The sequence below is a fragment of the Cyprinodon variegatus genome, unplaced genomic scaffold, assembly GCF_000732505.1.
Source record: "Cyprinodon variegatus isolate N-32 unplaced genomic scaffold, C_variegatus-1.0 Scaffold242, whole genome shotgun sequence".
NCBI lineage: Eukaryota > Metazoa > Chordata > Actinopteri > Cyprinodontiformes > Cyprinodontidae > Cyprinodon > Cyprinodon variegatus.
The window spans coordinates 170,422-183,197 of NW_015150695.1; the positions used below are offsets into that span (position 1 = coordinate 170,422).

Sequence of the window (12,776 nt, forward strand, 5' to 3'; positions counted from 1 at the left end):
GATGGATGGATGATTATTTCAGAAAATGTTTTTGTCAAAAACAAAAGAAATAATAATTGTCTTTAAAAAGCAGCCTTCACCATGCTTCTTGTTTTATCATTCGACACCTATGTGCTGTCAATGACAGCCATTTGACCTAAGAGCCAGTACAGAAACAACTTTTGCAAATTATTTGCTGTATATGTATATTTATTTTAAATGGATAACAGCAACATTTACATAAATTTACCTGAAACTATTTGGTTTCTGGTTCATGAAATGGTTTTTCACTTTACATTTATTGGTTGGTTTCTGTTCCTCATCTTAGAAAAGAAGCATTGGCTAAAAAGGCTCCAAAATAACATGCAGCACATTAACTGCTTAAGGAAAACCTCCAAGAGCCATGTCCTATACTTACAGACTGGTTTCGATCTGGCTGTAGATGCATGGTCCAGAAGGGCCAAACAAAAGCTACAAGTGTTTGTACCCAATAGTAATCGAGCATTGTTATTGTAATTATAGACCCATAACATTTTGTCAGGACACTAAAACACAAAAAAACAACATAAAAATTATAAGGCACGTAAGAGGAAAAGTACATCTCTGAAAGCAGCTGAAAAACATAGAAGCATGAAAATATGAACATGTGGATCTAGCCTGATGTATCAGACAAATCAGCAACTTTATCAGATTGACTCTTATTTTGCATTATGCAGTACCTTATGTTAATTTGTCAAATAAAATCCTATTAAATTGTTTTGTGGTTGCAATACGACAAAATGTCAAAAAGTTCAATGGACATGAATCCTTCTCCAAACTACAAAACTCAATAACCTTCATGGTTCATAAAACAGCATAAAGAAGTAAACTAAGGAGCAATGAATCTCAAAGTGTAAAGGTTTTAGACACACCCACCTACCTGCCAAATTGGCCAAACATCTCTCACCTGCCAGGACATCTGAGAACTTTTAAAATACAACGTTCTACTTTCACCACACAGCAAAGATGTTCAAGTGAAGCATGTAAGTTTCAGCTCTTCTTGAAAATACAATCTTTATTGCAAAAACAATGCATTTTAAAAACAGAACTCTCCCAAAGTACGTGTTAGTGGAGACACTGAGACACCGTCTCAGGTTTCTCAGCTCTCTGTGCTGAGGTGCATGTACTCCCCTCAGTCGGAGAAAAGGAGCAATATTTGGCAATTCAAGTGGCAAACCCCGATTACAATGACGTACTTGATTTTCATGCATGCATGCATGGGGGCGAGGTATGTGGGTGTGTAGGAAGGGGAGGGCTGATTATGCAGCAGACTTTTGACATCTGAAGGAAAGACGTTAGAGCTCAAACGGGACAGCAAACCAATCTTGCTCTGAAAATTATAGGTAAGTTTAATCACATTTAACCAAAACTTTGCTGTTGAACTGTGTAACTGTGTAACTTTGCTGTGTAAGTCTGCCACCAATTCATATAGATTTTTTTCTTTTTATTTCTATGTCTATAAAGCTATTTTCTTTTATTTGCAACAGCTTTATTTCATTTGGTACAGTAATATCACATACTTAAGAGCCTTAAACTTGAGTATGTATCTTTATCGATCTAAGGTTATGATGTAATAATGTTAGAAATTTATTCTATAAAATGATTAATAATTTTTTTATCAGAGGCAAAACTTTTTCTGTCAAAGTCTTACTGTACTTTACATGTACTGTAGATTTTGGCTTTAAGTCTTCTGTTACATACCAGCAGTATTTACCTTTTCCACTCGTCCTCTCTATGCATTTGTAACCTTAGCATAATTCCTTTAATTTCTAGAAACCATATAGGCATGAAACCAATTTTTTAAATGATCTTTCTCCACCTGTGAAATGTATCCCAACATCTCTTTTAAAATGCCGATCTAATGGCAGGTTTAAAAATAGTAGTGCTAAAGATTAAGGGTCTGATCTCCTAATCTAAGTTCATTCTCTTTCAGGGTTTGTTTTGTGGATTTCATGGCTCTTCTCACCAATATGGCCATCCTGATGGTCCTTGCTTGTATTTCCCATCAGATGGTGTTAGGTAGCTGTCACAGGGGCCATGGACGTAGAGGACAGGGGGACAAAGCGCAGCGCAAGGAAAGATCAGGGCCCAACCGTGTGAAACCTGTTCGAAGTAATCTGCTCACCAAAGATGGTTCACAGTGTACCTGGACTACAATGGATGAAGACCCCCTGTCACTCCTCATTAGTTGCATAAAGGGAGAAAGGAGCTTTGTTTGTACATATACCGCCAGACCAGCTCTTTGTCCCCAGTATGCTTCAAACACTTTACTCTACTGGAAGCAGATCAGCAGGGCTCTGAAGAAGCAAAACAACCTGTGTTATAATGAAGCCACATTAGTGAGGGCAGGCATGTGTAAACATGCTCCCAGAGACGCTCACTTTAGACTGGTAGTTTCAAAGAAGGAGGTGACACCCTCTCCTTTCATCATTTCAACACCTCCAAACAGAAGCACCAAATCCTGCCTGCCTAAAAACAAGAAACTGGCCAAAGAGCTTTGCAGCGACTCCTGGTCTAGTCTGTGCACCTTCTTTTCCACCATGGTGAATAATTATGATTGCTGAAACAAGAAACAAGGTCAAGCTTTGCAACCATATTAAGACTTACAGTATTGAAGTGTTGGATCTTTATAAGAGATTGTGGTCATGTAAAAAAAATGACAGTAGACAAAACTTGTAATGTGGTAGTGCACATTTGAGATACACAAATACACAGTTGATTTAAACACACACACACACACACACACACATATATATATATATATATATATATATATATATGTGTGTGTGTGTGTGTCAGTTTAGTTTTAATTACTTGTACAAGCTTTGATTAACAGTAACTATTACATTATTCGATCTGAGTATAAAATGTGGATCTGAGTGTAAAATCTGACGAGGACATAATGACTGTAAAGTTAGTTTTATGTTACATTAACACAATTTAACATTTACTGTTACAAAACTTGTTTGTTTATTTAATGATTTTATTCCCTTTTAAATGATTGTGATTCCTGTGGGACACAACCAGCATGTACAGAAATCCAGCCTGAGCATGATACATACTGAGATAAAGGATCCCGTCCATTCCATCAGGTGTATTACCCACAAAACTAGAATTAAATTGAGGATGTGATGAAACTTGAAAATTTTTACCAGAAGTCATGAATGACCACCACATTTCTTTACCCAATTTCATGGGCTTGCGTTTTAGCATTACTTTGCTTTGTATTAATCAGTTGGAATGAGTCTTTATGTACAGTAGATGTTGTAAGAAAAATATCTTTGATGTTTTTGTGTTAAAAAAACTAACTTTGCATCTCAAAGTATCATAGATTAGAAATGTCAAAGTGTGCAGGATTTGTTATCATTAAAATACTTTTTCTATGCAAATATTGTAATGAAAAACCCAACTGATCTTTTTCCAAAGTGTAATGGTTGACTAACAAGTTTTGCTGAAAATTATTTCAGAGGTGAATTAAGGATTTTATTCTTAAATCAGGATTTATAGTTGGAGATTTGTTCCTAAAGCATAAGATGAAATTCTGTGACTTCACTTAAATCATACAAAATTAAATCTATAACCTAACATAAACAGAGAACTGGAATTTTCAGGACTTTGCCTTTAAAATAAAAAATGTCAATAAGAATAAATTTAATTTGGTGTTATGTTCAATCTATGGACATAGCATAATTTAAGATGAAAACATATATTGTTTAGACAACAGTCTATATATATATATATATATTTACTATTTCAAAAAAGCCTTTAGGTGTGCAGCATTCATGCCCATGATATTCTCATATTTTTGTACTTATTATCAATATTCAACCTTTATCATTTTAATAAAAGCTTTATTTTAAAAGATAAACATCAGTTTGGATCCACTTCTTGTTCTTTTTGATTTTTTTAGGATGCATATTAACATCTTTGTCTCCTTTTGGTCTACCAGTAATAATCTGCTTCCATAACATCAGTATGAATATCAGCGTTCAGAAGTCAACCAGAGGTTATTAAAAGGCGGACTTCGACCAACCAGAGTCGTCTGAGGCCATGCTGAGATTTTAACAGGGAAACGATGTAATGCTTTTTCTCTTGATTTAATCCTGAACTCCTGCTGAAACCTAACGCAATCCCCACAGATGATATCCATCAAGTTTAGGCTCTCAGCAGGCTTTGCTCTGCTCTTTGTTGGAAATCTGTTATGATAAGAAAAAAAAAAAAAGACTTAAGCAATGTGGCTTAAAAGGAAAGAAAATTAGAGGGCAGTGACAAAGTCAGGAGGATTGCATTGAAGTGCAGAAGTATATTTAGGAAGGAATTTTCCTTCAGGCAAAGCTATAAAAACGCCACCTGCTGAAAGCATAACACTGATGCTGCAGGGAAGGTTGTTAAAGATAATGTAACAGCCCTCTAAAAAAGCATCCAGCTGCTGGAAAACCATCTCAAAGCATTTACTTTAAGAATTGGATCTTAAATTTGATGAAGTGGGTTCCAGAATTATCTTTTCAGTCTGGAATCTCTGTTCATCAACTATAAGATTAAATTAAACATTGTGAGGTTTACTTTTTATTTCTTATCTGACAGTAATCAGGTAAGGTAGAAGATAGGGAAAACAAGCTGGACCTAACAAAAAAAAGTTAATTGCAGTTAGTTTATGATATAACAAGGGCAAGGTAGTTTTTCATTTTTTATTTCAAGACACCCATCAGTATTCATTTAAGATTCATTTGCCTAATGTTTCAAGTGTTTTCAATCATATTAAAGGGTAAAAAAAGACAAATATGCAGGTAGACAGGAACAGTAAAGATTTAGAAATGTTTATTATTGAAAACACAGGGCCAGGGTCAGGGTGGTTTCAGAGAAATACTCACACTGTGAATAATTATCAGCAGTTCTCGGTGGTGTTAGTCAGACCATGCCACAATGTGCTATTAATCCGTGGAGAGGTTCTTTACAGTTGCTTTTGTATCTCTGCTTCGGATGGCCACTCACACTGAGCCTGGTTTTCCTGGAGGTTTCTTCCTGTTGGAAGGGAATTTTTCCTCTCCACTGTCGCTGCAAGCATGCTTAGTTTGAGGTATTGCATCCAAGTCAATAAGTCGATGCAATCAACTTTGAATCAATTTGACCGTATGAGCTGGTGAACTGTAAAGTGCCTTGAGATGACGTGTTGTGAATTGGTGCTATATAAATAAACGGAAATGAATTGAAATTGAATTAAAAAAAACATTGGTACATTTCCAAAAATATTCATTATTTTAAATATGAAATGTTTTTTTTTTAAGTTAGTCATTTTAACCTCTGAAACTGCTTGAGAGGTTGCTTATTAGGGTTTTTTCCTTTATTTTAAACTATATCAAATATAGCAAAAAAAAAAAAAAAAAGACCCAGCATTTTCCTGAGAAGTCTGATAAGTCTGAGAAGTCTCCTGCCAGGTAGGTTCTCCATGATCTCAGCCAACTTCTTGACAAACTGGAATTGTATTTAAATATCCAAATGCAGATCATATGGCAGCTTCCACAAAATCACTGCAATTTGCTCCATGTGTTGGTGCTCTCCATTACTACCTTTTTATTATGATGGTGTGTAAGTGTTGCAAGCTTCTTCAATTCGTTTTTATTAGGGCCCACACTGAGCAGATTACCTGGAACAACAGTTTAATCAAACGTTGATAAAACGTCCATGGTTAGTAAATATATCCCATTTGAAATACTTCTTTAAAAGTTAAAAAATGTACAGTTTTCATTTTATTATCAGCGTGTTAACAATCTTATTCAATCTTGCTTTGCTGTGTTGCATTTAAGCATGAGAAATGGCCTGGTTAGAACTTCCAAACGATTATTCTGCATCTCTGTAACCTTTGGCTTTCATACAACTCTGGTTCTAATCCCTTGAGATGTTATGTAAAATTAAAAGCCTTTTTAGGTGCACGCCACAAATTCTTCAAAGTATATTCTGAAACATTAGAAACAAGTGTTGGTGTGTGGTCCAAGTCTAGTGTGGAGTTACAGGTGGTGTGACTGCCTTCAGCCCCTGATTGGCTGATAAATATCAGTCGGTCAAACTGAAGATAAACGGGAACACACTCCAGTTCTTTTCAACACAAAAGAGGTTTGGCACTCTGTGTGTGGGGGCCTAAGTGATCATATGAATGCCTTTGTATGTGTCTAAATGAGCATTTGGTTTGAACAGAGCCTCAGTTGAGCAGGATTACAGGAATTACAGTAATGAAGGTGCACAAAAAATGTATTGTTGGTATGACATGTCAGATTAGTTTGTGTTGCTGGTTGCAGCAAACACTGCTCTACAGCTGATAAAATTCATGGCGCACAATTTTTACAATTAAATGAGTGAACAAAAAAAATCATGAAAGAGATTCCTGAGCTTTTATAAAGACCATATGCAGCTGTATTTGGACTTGAGATTGAAATCTGACACCAGCGTTTTTCACTTTAAATTACTGCTATTGGATGAACAGATAGTTCAGAAAGAGACTCATTTATATTAGTCAGAGTTGTCTTACTCTTACCAAAACAGAAATATTAAAATGTGCTCATGTAATTCTGAGTTTTGAGTACCTTTTTAGAGTTTTTACTTTGAGCTCAGTTGGGTTTTTTGTGTGTGTATTAAAACCCCTGGATATAACTGTTTCACATTGTTATGTTGCAACCAGAAAATTAAATATAATGCAAAAAAATGTATGAAAAAGAACAAACCAAAGTAGCAAATATTGCAAAGGCATAGAAAATGTTTAAAATTGCATTTGTATTAAACGTCCTCTGAGAGAATACTTTTTTTTAATCAGTTCATGTTGCAGCTACAGCTGTAAAAATCTATTGAAGCTTGTCTCTATAAAGTATACACATTAAATATACATGCAGGCTACTTCTCATTGGACTTTCAGAGCATGCGATTGCTTGGTTTATTAAATAATTTAGAAAACAGGTCCCAGTGTATAAATGTGAGGGCCTTTGTTCTGAATTTGTTACAGTTCACAAGGGTTTGCCACAAGGATCTGTTTTGGGCCCCCTCCTATTTATCTTGTACATCAACAATGTTAAACAAAATTTCTCTGATGCTAATTTGCATCTTTATGCTGAAGATACCATTATTTATTGCTTTGGGTCATCTTTTGAACAGGCTATTATTTCTCTACAGAAAGCCTTTGTTGCTGTACAGTATTTTGTTATTAATCTTAAACTATTTCTCAATGCTGACAAAACAAAGTTAATGTTGTTTTCAAATCATAGGAAGGTGCCTCAAACCGTGTCAGTAGTGTCCACTCTGGAGGGGAATGTCATTGAGGTGGTACATGAATGTAAATACCTTGGAATTGGAATTGATGACTCCCTCACCTTCGAACCTCTTATTGATAAACTTGTGAAGAAATTAAAAGTTAAACTGGGCTTCTTCTTTCGTAATAAGACATGTTTTTTTTTTTTGGAGTGAAAAAAGCGCCTTGTCTGTGCCACGTTTTTATCGGTGTTAGATTATGGTGACCTTTTTTATAAGATTGCTACTTCTTCGTGTCTTAAAATGTTGGACTCTGTTTACCATGCTTCATTAAAGTTTATCACAAACTGTAGAGTCATGACACATCACTGTGACCTGTACTCTCAGGTGGGATGGCCTTCCCTCTCTACCAGAAGGCAGTGACATTGCCAATGGCATAACTATTGGTAAGCAGAGTATGCAGTTGCTTAGGGGCCCTCGACCTCATAGGGGCCCTGTCACTGACAGCTGGTAGGCCCCCTACACAATTGTAGGCTAGGACGTCTCTTTGCAGATGCAATGGTGCAAAAAACTCCTCTTATACCCACATGATACTACATTGACTGACGGGACCTTATTTATACTCCAACACATGGCAGATTTCAACATGATGGTGAGCCGTTTAAACATGACACCGATAGCAAAGCAGACAGTGGTACTTTTAATTACTATTTTAATAACTGTGTATAGTTCATTAGACGGTTGGTAAAAAATACACTCATATAATATGTTTCAAACCGAAATAAAGATCTTAAAAGAACAATGTATTTGATTATTTTATTTTTTTTTACAATACGACTTGGAATTATGGGTAACCCAGAGCGTGGATTAAAAGCATAACCGTTATATACAATTTGTTAGCTATGATAGATACCAAAAAGAGGAACTTAAGTGGATTCCAGAAAAGAAAAAGCAAAGAAGATCTGCTGGGAGAACGAAAAAACATTCCAAAACAAACACGTTCTTTCTAGGAGCCAAAGAGGAAGAGGTGGACATTGCTGCTACAGTGAGTGAAGATTGAGCCCAGGCGATGAATGGAGAGAGCGTGGGCGAGGAGGGGGGCTGTGAAACTCAAGGTAGCCTGATAAGACTCATTTTAAAACAGAATATAAAAAAGTATATCCATGTCTATTTAAGGTAAAGAATGATGAAATGATGAAGTGTTTTGTACTTCATATGGGGCCCACCCAGTTAATGTTACTTATGGGCCTATTCTTGTGTTGCCATTGCTCATTGGTACACTTTTATTTCCAAGGCCCTTCTTGGATTACTGCCCTTTTACATTTGTACCTCACTTACTGTACACAGAAAAGCATGGCTTCTTATGCCCTGAGATCCAACGATCAGCTGTTGCTCACTGTTACTTTTGACCACACAGAACTAGGGACAAAAGCCTTTAGCTATGCAGCTCCTTGAGCATGGAATTTTTTACAGAGAAACTGGAAGCTGACTGAGTTTTTATTGTTAAATGCTTTAAGGTTGGAAGTGAAAGAATTTGAAGCAGCCTCAATTATCTGTAATTGTTTTACTTGATATATTTTTTTATTTAAATGCCACTTAATTTAATGTATCTCTGTATTATTATGTAACTTTGCTGCCTTACTCACTTGAAAAAGAGGTTTTTAATCTCAAATTAAAATATAATAAAGGTTATATAAAATATAAATACACGTTCACAGAATGAGCTATTAGGTGTTTACCAGCTCAAGCTCTGTCACTTTAGAAAAGTGTTTTTGGATATCAGCTTTAAAGTTTTTCTACAAATCATCAGCTGGATGTAGGACTGGACTTTGTCTAGTCCATTTTATCGTATTACAGTACATCACCTTAAACTAATCTCAAATAACTTTTACGGTGTATTTTGTGCAGTTCTCCAGAAGTAATTGCCCCAGTCTTAATTAATTTGTTGATTCTAATCAGGCTTTTACACAGCTTCCCTGACACTGATGGAGAAAAAAACCTTCTCAAAACATTAATTTTAATATCATTATGTTCGGATAGAAATCGGGGGTTTAGAGTTGTCACAAAGGGGGTAGTGGTTTTTGAGAAAATAAAGATGCTTAATCCAAAAATCTAAAAATCTGAACTAAAGATAATGAAACTTAATCAATCCAAAAGTAAACTTATTTAAAAAACAACATTGTTGTTTCTATTAGTTAAAGACTAACATTTAGTATGAAAGCAACAAACTTTCAGCACAAGCACCTTAAGCGCCTAGGACCTGTCATCTAATGTTTATTCTGCTTTTACTAGAGATATAGTTTTATTTCATTATCCCTAAATGGACCTTTTACTTTTTTAAATATCTCTTCTTAATTTTTTTTCCCAACATACTATAATATACTTTGATGCTTGCATGTTGCCGCTTCTCTTTGAAGTTGCTGCTATAAAGAAGCATTTACAACTGCTATGCCTGCAGAAACAGTCAATAACAGCAAACTAATCTGGGAAAACTGCATCATGTCTGAAACGACACAACAAGAGGATGATCTTTACAGAAAAGAAGCAGAAAGTCACACGTCACAAGTCAAAGTGCCCACGGCACTACATTAATCACAACATGAGAACGTCAAACTGAACACAGTGGTTTGTAGAAAGAGCAGCAGTCTCTATGGGAAAATAAGCAAGCATGTGATGCCTTGCCAAAAAGCATAAATGTTGAATTTTTCACATCATGTCACGTGACAACTAATATATACTGTATATGTATTTTTTTATTTATGTGATAAACCAACACAATGCATTTTTTATAATCATTATTTACAGATTTCTATTGTGGTGATAGAAATCTGGAAAGTGGCTTTGAGATTTCTATAAAAAAACATTATAGAACGAAGAGCATCATGAAGACCAAGGATCACAGCACCTTCTTGAAGATAGAAGGTAAATAGGTGTAAGAAAGTGTTCTGATCAGAACAGACCAAAACTAAGTATGCTACCAAACATATGGTGAAACATGGAACTGGCTTTAAAACACCCTTGAGGAGACAGATGGAAGGAAACCAGTTCAGTCAGTTATAACTAAAACTGAATTTATTTACCTCCCACTGGATCTTAATGCACACCACACTATTCAGATGTTTGTCATATTTAGTCTTCTCTAGAATTATTGTCTACTTTGTATTAAATTACATTGGGAATTTTTCCTATCTACTATTGTTTCATGCATACTCGGTGTGAGGGATTGCTGTAGAGTAAACAACAAAATCTAACTTATCAGTACCTATGCTTTCTGGTTAATGTTTTGGTCACTTTTGAATGTTGATGGTGCTTTCAAAATCATGGTAGCATAAGACAGACTCTACAACCCATACAACTGACTCAGGTTGTGCAGCTCATCCAGGACAGCACATCAGTGTGAGCTGTGGTAAGAAGGTTTACTGTGTCTGTCGTTGTGTCTGTTGTAGTGTCCAGAGGCTGGGGGTGCTACCAGGAAACAGGCCAGTTCACCAGCAAATGTGGAGGAGGCTGTAAGAACTAAAAAACCCAGCAGCAGGACTGCTACCTCTGCCTTTGTGCAAGGAGGAAAAGGAGAGGCACTGCCAGAGCCCTGCAAAATGACTTGGCATTTGCTAGAGAACACCAGGTTTGGAAAATTCACCAATGGCACCCTGTGCTCTTCACAGATGAAAGCAGATTCACACTGATCACATCTGACAGACATGACAGAGTCTGAGGATACTGTGTAGAGCAATCTGCTACCTGCAACATCGTTCAGCATGATCTGTTCGGCAGTGGGTACATAATGGTGTAGGGGTGGCATTTATTTGGAGTATTATGAGCAGGACATATATATCAACCAAGCATTATATGTGTGTATAGAAAAGAGGTCAACAGGGCTCTGAAAAAAAAATTCAAAAGGTGTTTTAGTGACAGAGAGCATTACTGAAACCTTGTGCAGGGGTTTCATATTGTTTATTGCACAGTTCAAAAAGGTTATATACATAAGATTTGAAAGTCACTATAACATGTGGAAAAATAGACAAACAGGACATTCAGACATACGTAAAAAGGTAGGATTTTTACAAACCAGGTTTAAGAAAAAAAAATAGACCGTACTTTGGTTTAAGATCTTTCCATAAGATATAAAATAAAATTTGAAAAATTTTTGAGTAAAGAACCAAACTATGTTCCTTAGATCAATGTGGTGAGATACTGGGGATGCTAAACTTTGCTGCCACCCTGTGGTTTAGCTTCAGTGACCTGGAACATTTGTCATCTTCTACGGATTGTTAACACATGGGGCCTTCGTGAAAAGATCCTTGTTTAAGTCAACAAGTGTGTAATGCCCTCCTATTACGTATTGATTACTGAGAGCAGGCTTAGCTTTCTTTTCTGGATCAGTATCTCATTTGTAATTAATGACAGCAGCAGTGGTGTGGACATGTTGCCTAAATAATTGATCAGGAGTATTCTTTTTTTGTGGGCTAATTTAACATTTACAATGAGCACAAATTAGGTACCGAATTGTCATTGATGAGAACTTGACCTGTATTAGAGTAACCCCTTATAATCTACAACAAAATTAATATAATTTTTCATATTAAAATCAAGCTTGCATCTCCTCTAAACATTGAAGAGGGGCTGCTGAAGTGTGTTGTTTCCGATATTAACAGAGCTGATATGCTTTCTGGTGATTCATTTGTAATTTGCATTCATTTAATCAACAGTAAATTAGAGAAGGAAGAAGAAAATGGATCGATATCTTATTCTGTGTGAGTAGAACTGTCGCAGCTCATCCCTTAAACACGATTAATCCTTCCCACCACAGAGGTACAGCAACGCCTTCTGGTAGTCCCCTGCTGTGTCCTCCTGCAAAAAGAAAAGATGTGGAACCCTTTTTTTAGTCACAGGCAGAAATATTTCTTCCTTTTGTGTTGAAATTGATCAATTTCTCTTCAGTGTGTTTTTTTTTTTCTAGAGACATGAGACATTTTGGATTTAACAATGACTCGCAATGTGACATGTGTGTGGGTGAGGATCCATGATTGGATCTCCTGCTCCTCCTCTCCACATGGTGATGTGCCCTTCAGCAGAAGACAGAAACTCACACTGCTTGCATCCTTTCTGTCAGAAGCAGAACAACTGTTTCACATCTGGGAGGATAAATTCTTGATATGTGTATTTGTATATTTAAGCCTCCACTCCGGTTGACAAACAAGAATTTGTGTATAATTACTGCTACTATTTGCATCAAGAGCACTTTATAGAGCACTTTAAATCAACCACAGCTGCAACAAAGTTCAGCACATAGAAAACCATAACATTGCAACAAAACTATAGAAATGCATTGAAATCCATTGACTCATTGAAAATGAAAAGTTTAAATAAAAGTTTAAATTTATTTTATTTTTTTCTCCCTACTGAAGCTGCTACCCCCTCGACCCGACCTCGGATAAGTGGAAGAAGATGGATGGATGGATGGATGGATGGATGGATGGATGGATGGATGGATGGATGGATGGATGGATGGATGGATGGATGGA

General features: G+C 36.1%; 2 protein-coding genes across 2 annotated transcripts in view; one reads left to right on the plus strand and one right to left on the minus strand.

Annotated features, from left to right (window-relative positions):
* The first annotated feature begins 1,289 nt into the window (after positions 1 to 1,289).
* Positions 1,290 to 2,582, plus strand: LOC107089178 (fibroblast growth factor-binding protein 1-like). Its single transcript, XM_015381820.1, has 2 exons — positions 1,290 to 1,361; positions 1,952 to 2,582. Exon 2 carries the CDS (start codon positions 1,971 to 1,973, stop codon positions 2,580 to 2,582), a length of 612 nt encoding a protein of 203 aa, XP_015237306.1. The 5' UTR covers positions 1,290 to 1,361; positions 1,952 to 1,970.
* Positions 2,583 to 11,205: 8,623 nt separating this feature from the next.
* anxa5 (annexin A5) overlaps positions 11,206 to 12,776 on the minus strand; it is a 21,764-nt gene continuing 20,193 nt past the window's right edge. Inside the window, exon 13 of the mRNA XM_015381818.1 lies at positions 11,206 to 12,102. Within this exon, the coding sequence (XP_015237304.1) occupies positions 12,043 to 12,102 (60 nt within the window). The 3' untranslated portion in view covers positions 11,206 to 12,042. The remainder of the gene's footprint in view (positions 12,103 to 12,776) is intronic.

What these genes read in the sequence shown, in the direction of transcription:
- LOC107089178 (XM_015381820.1), top strand. Translation starts at nt 1,971, where the DNA reads ATGGCTCTTCTCACCAATATGGCCATCCTGATGGTCCTTGCTTGTATT.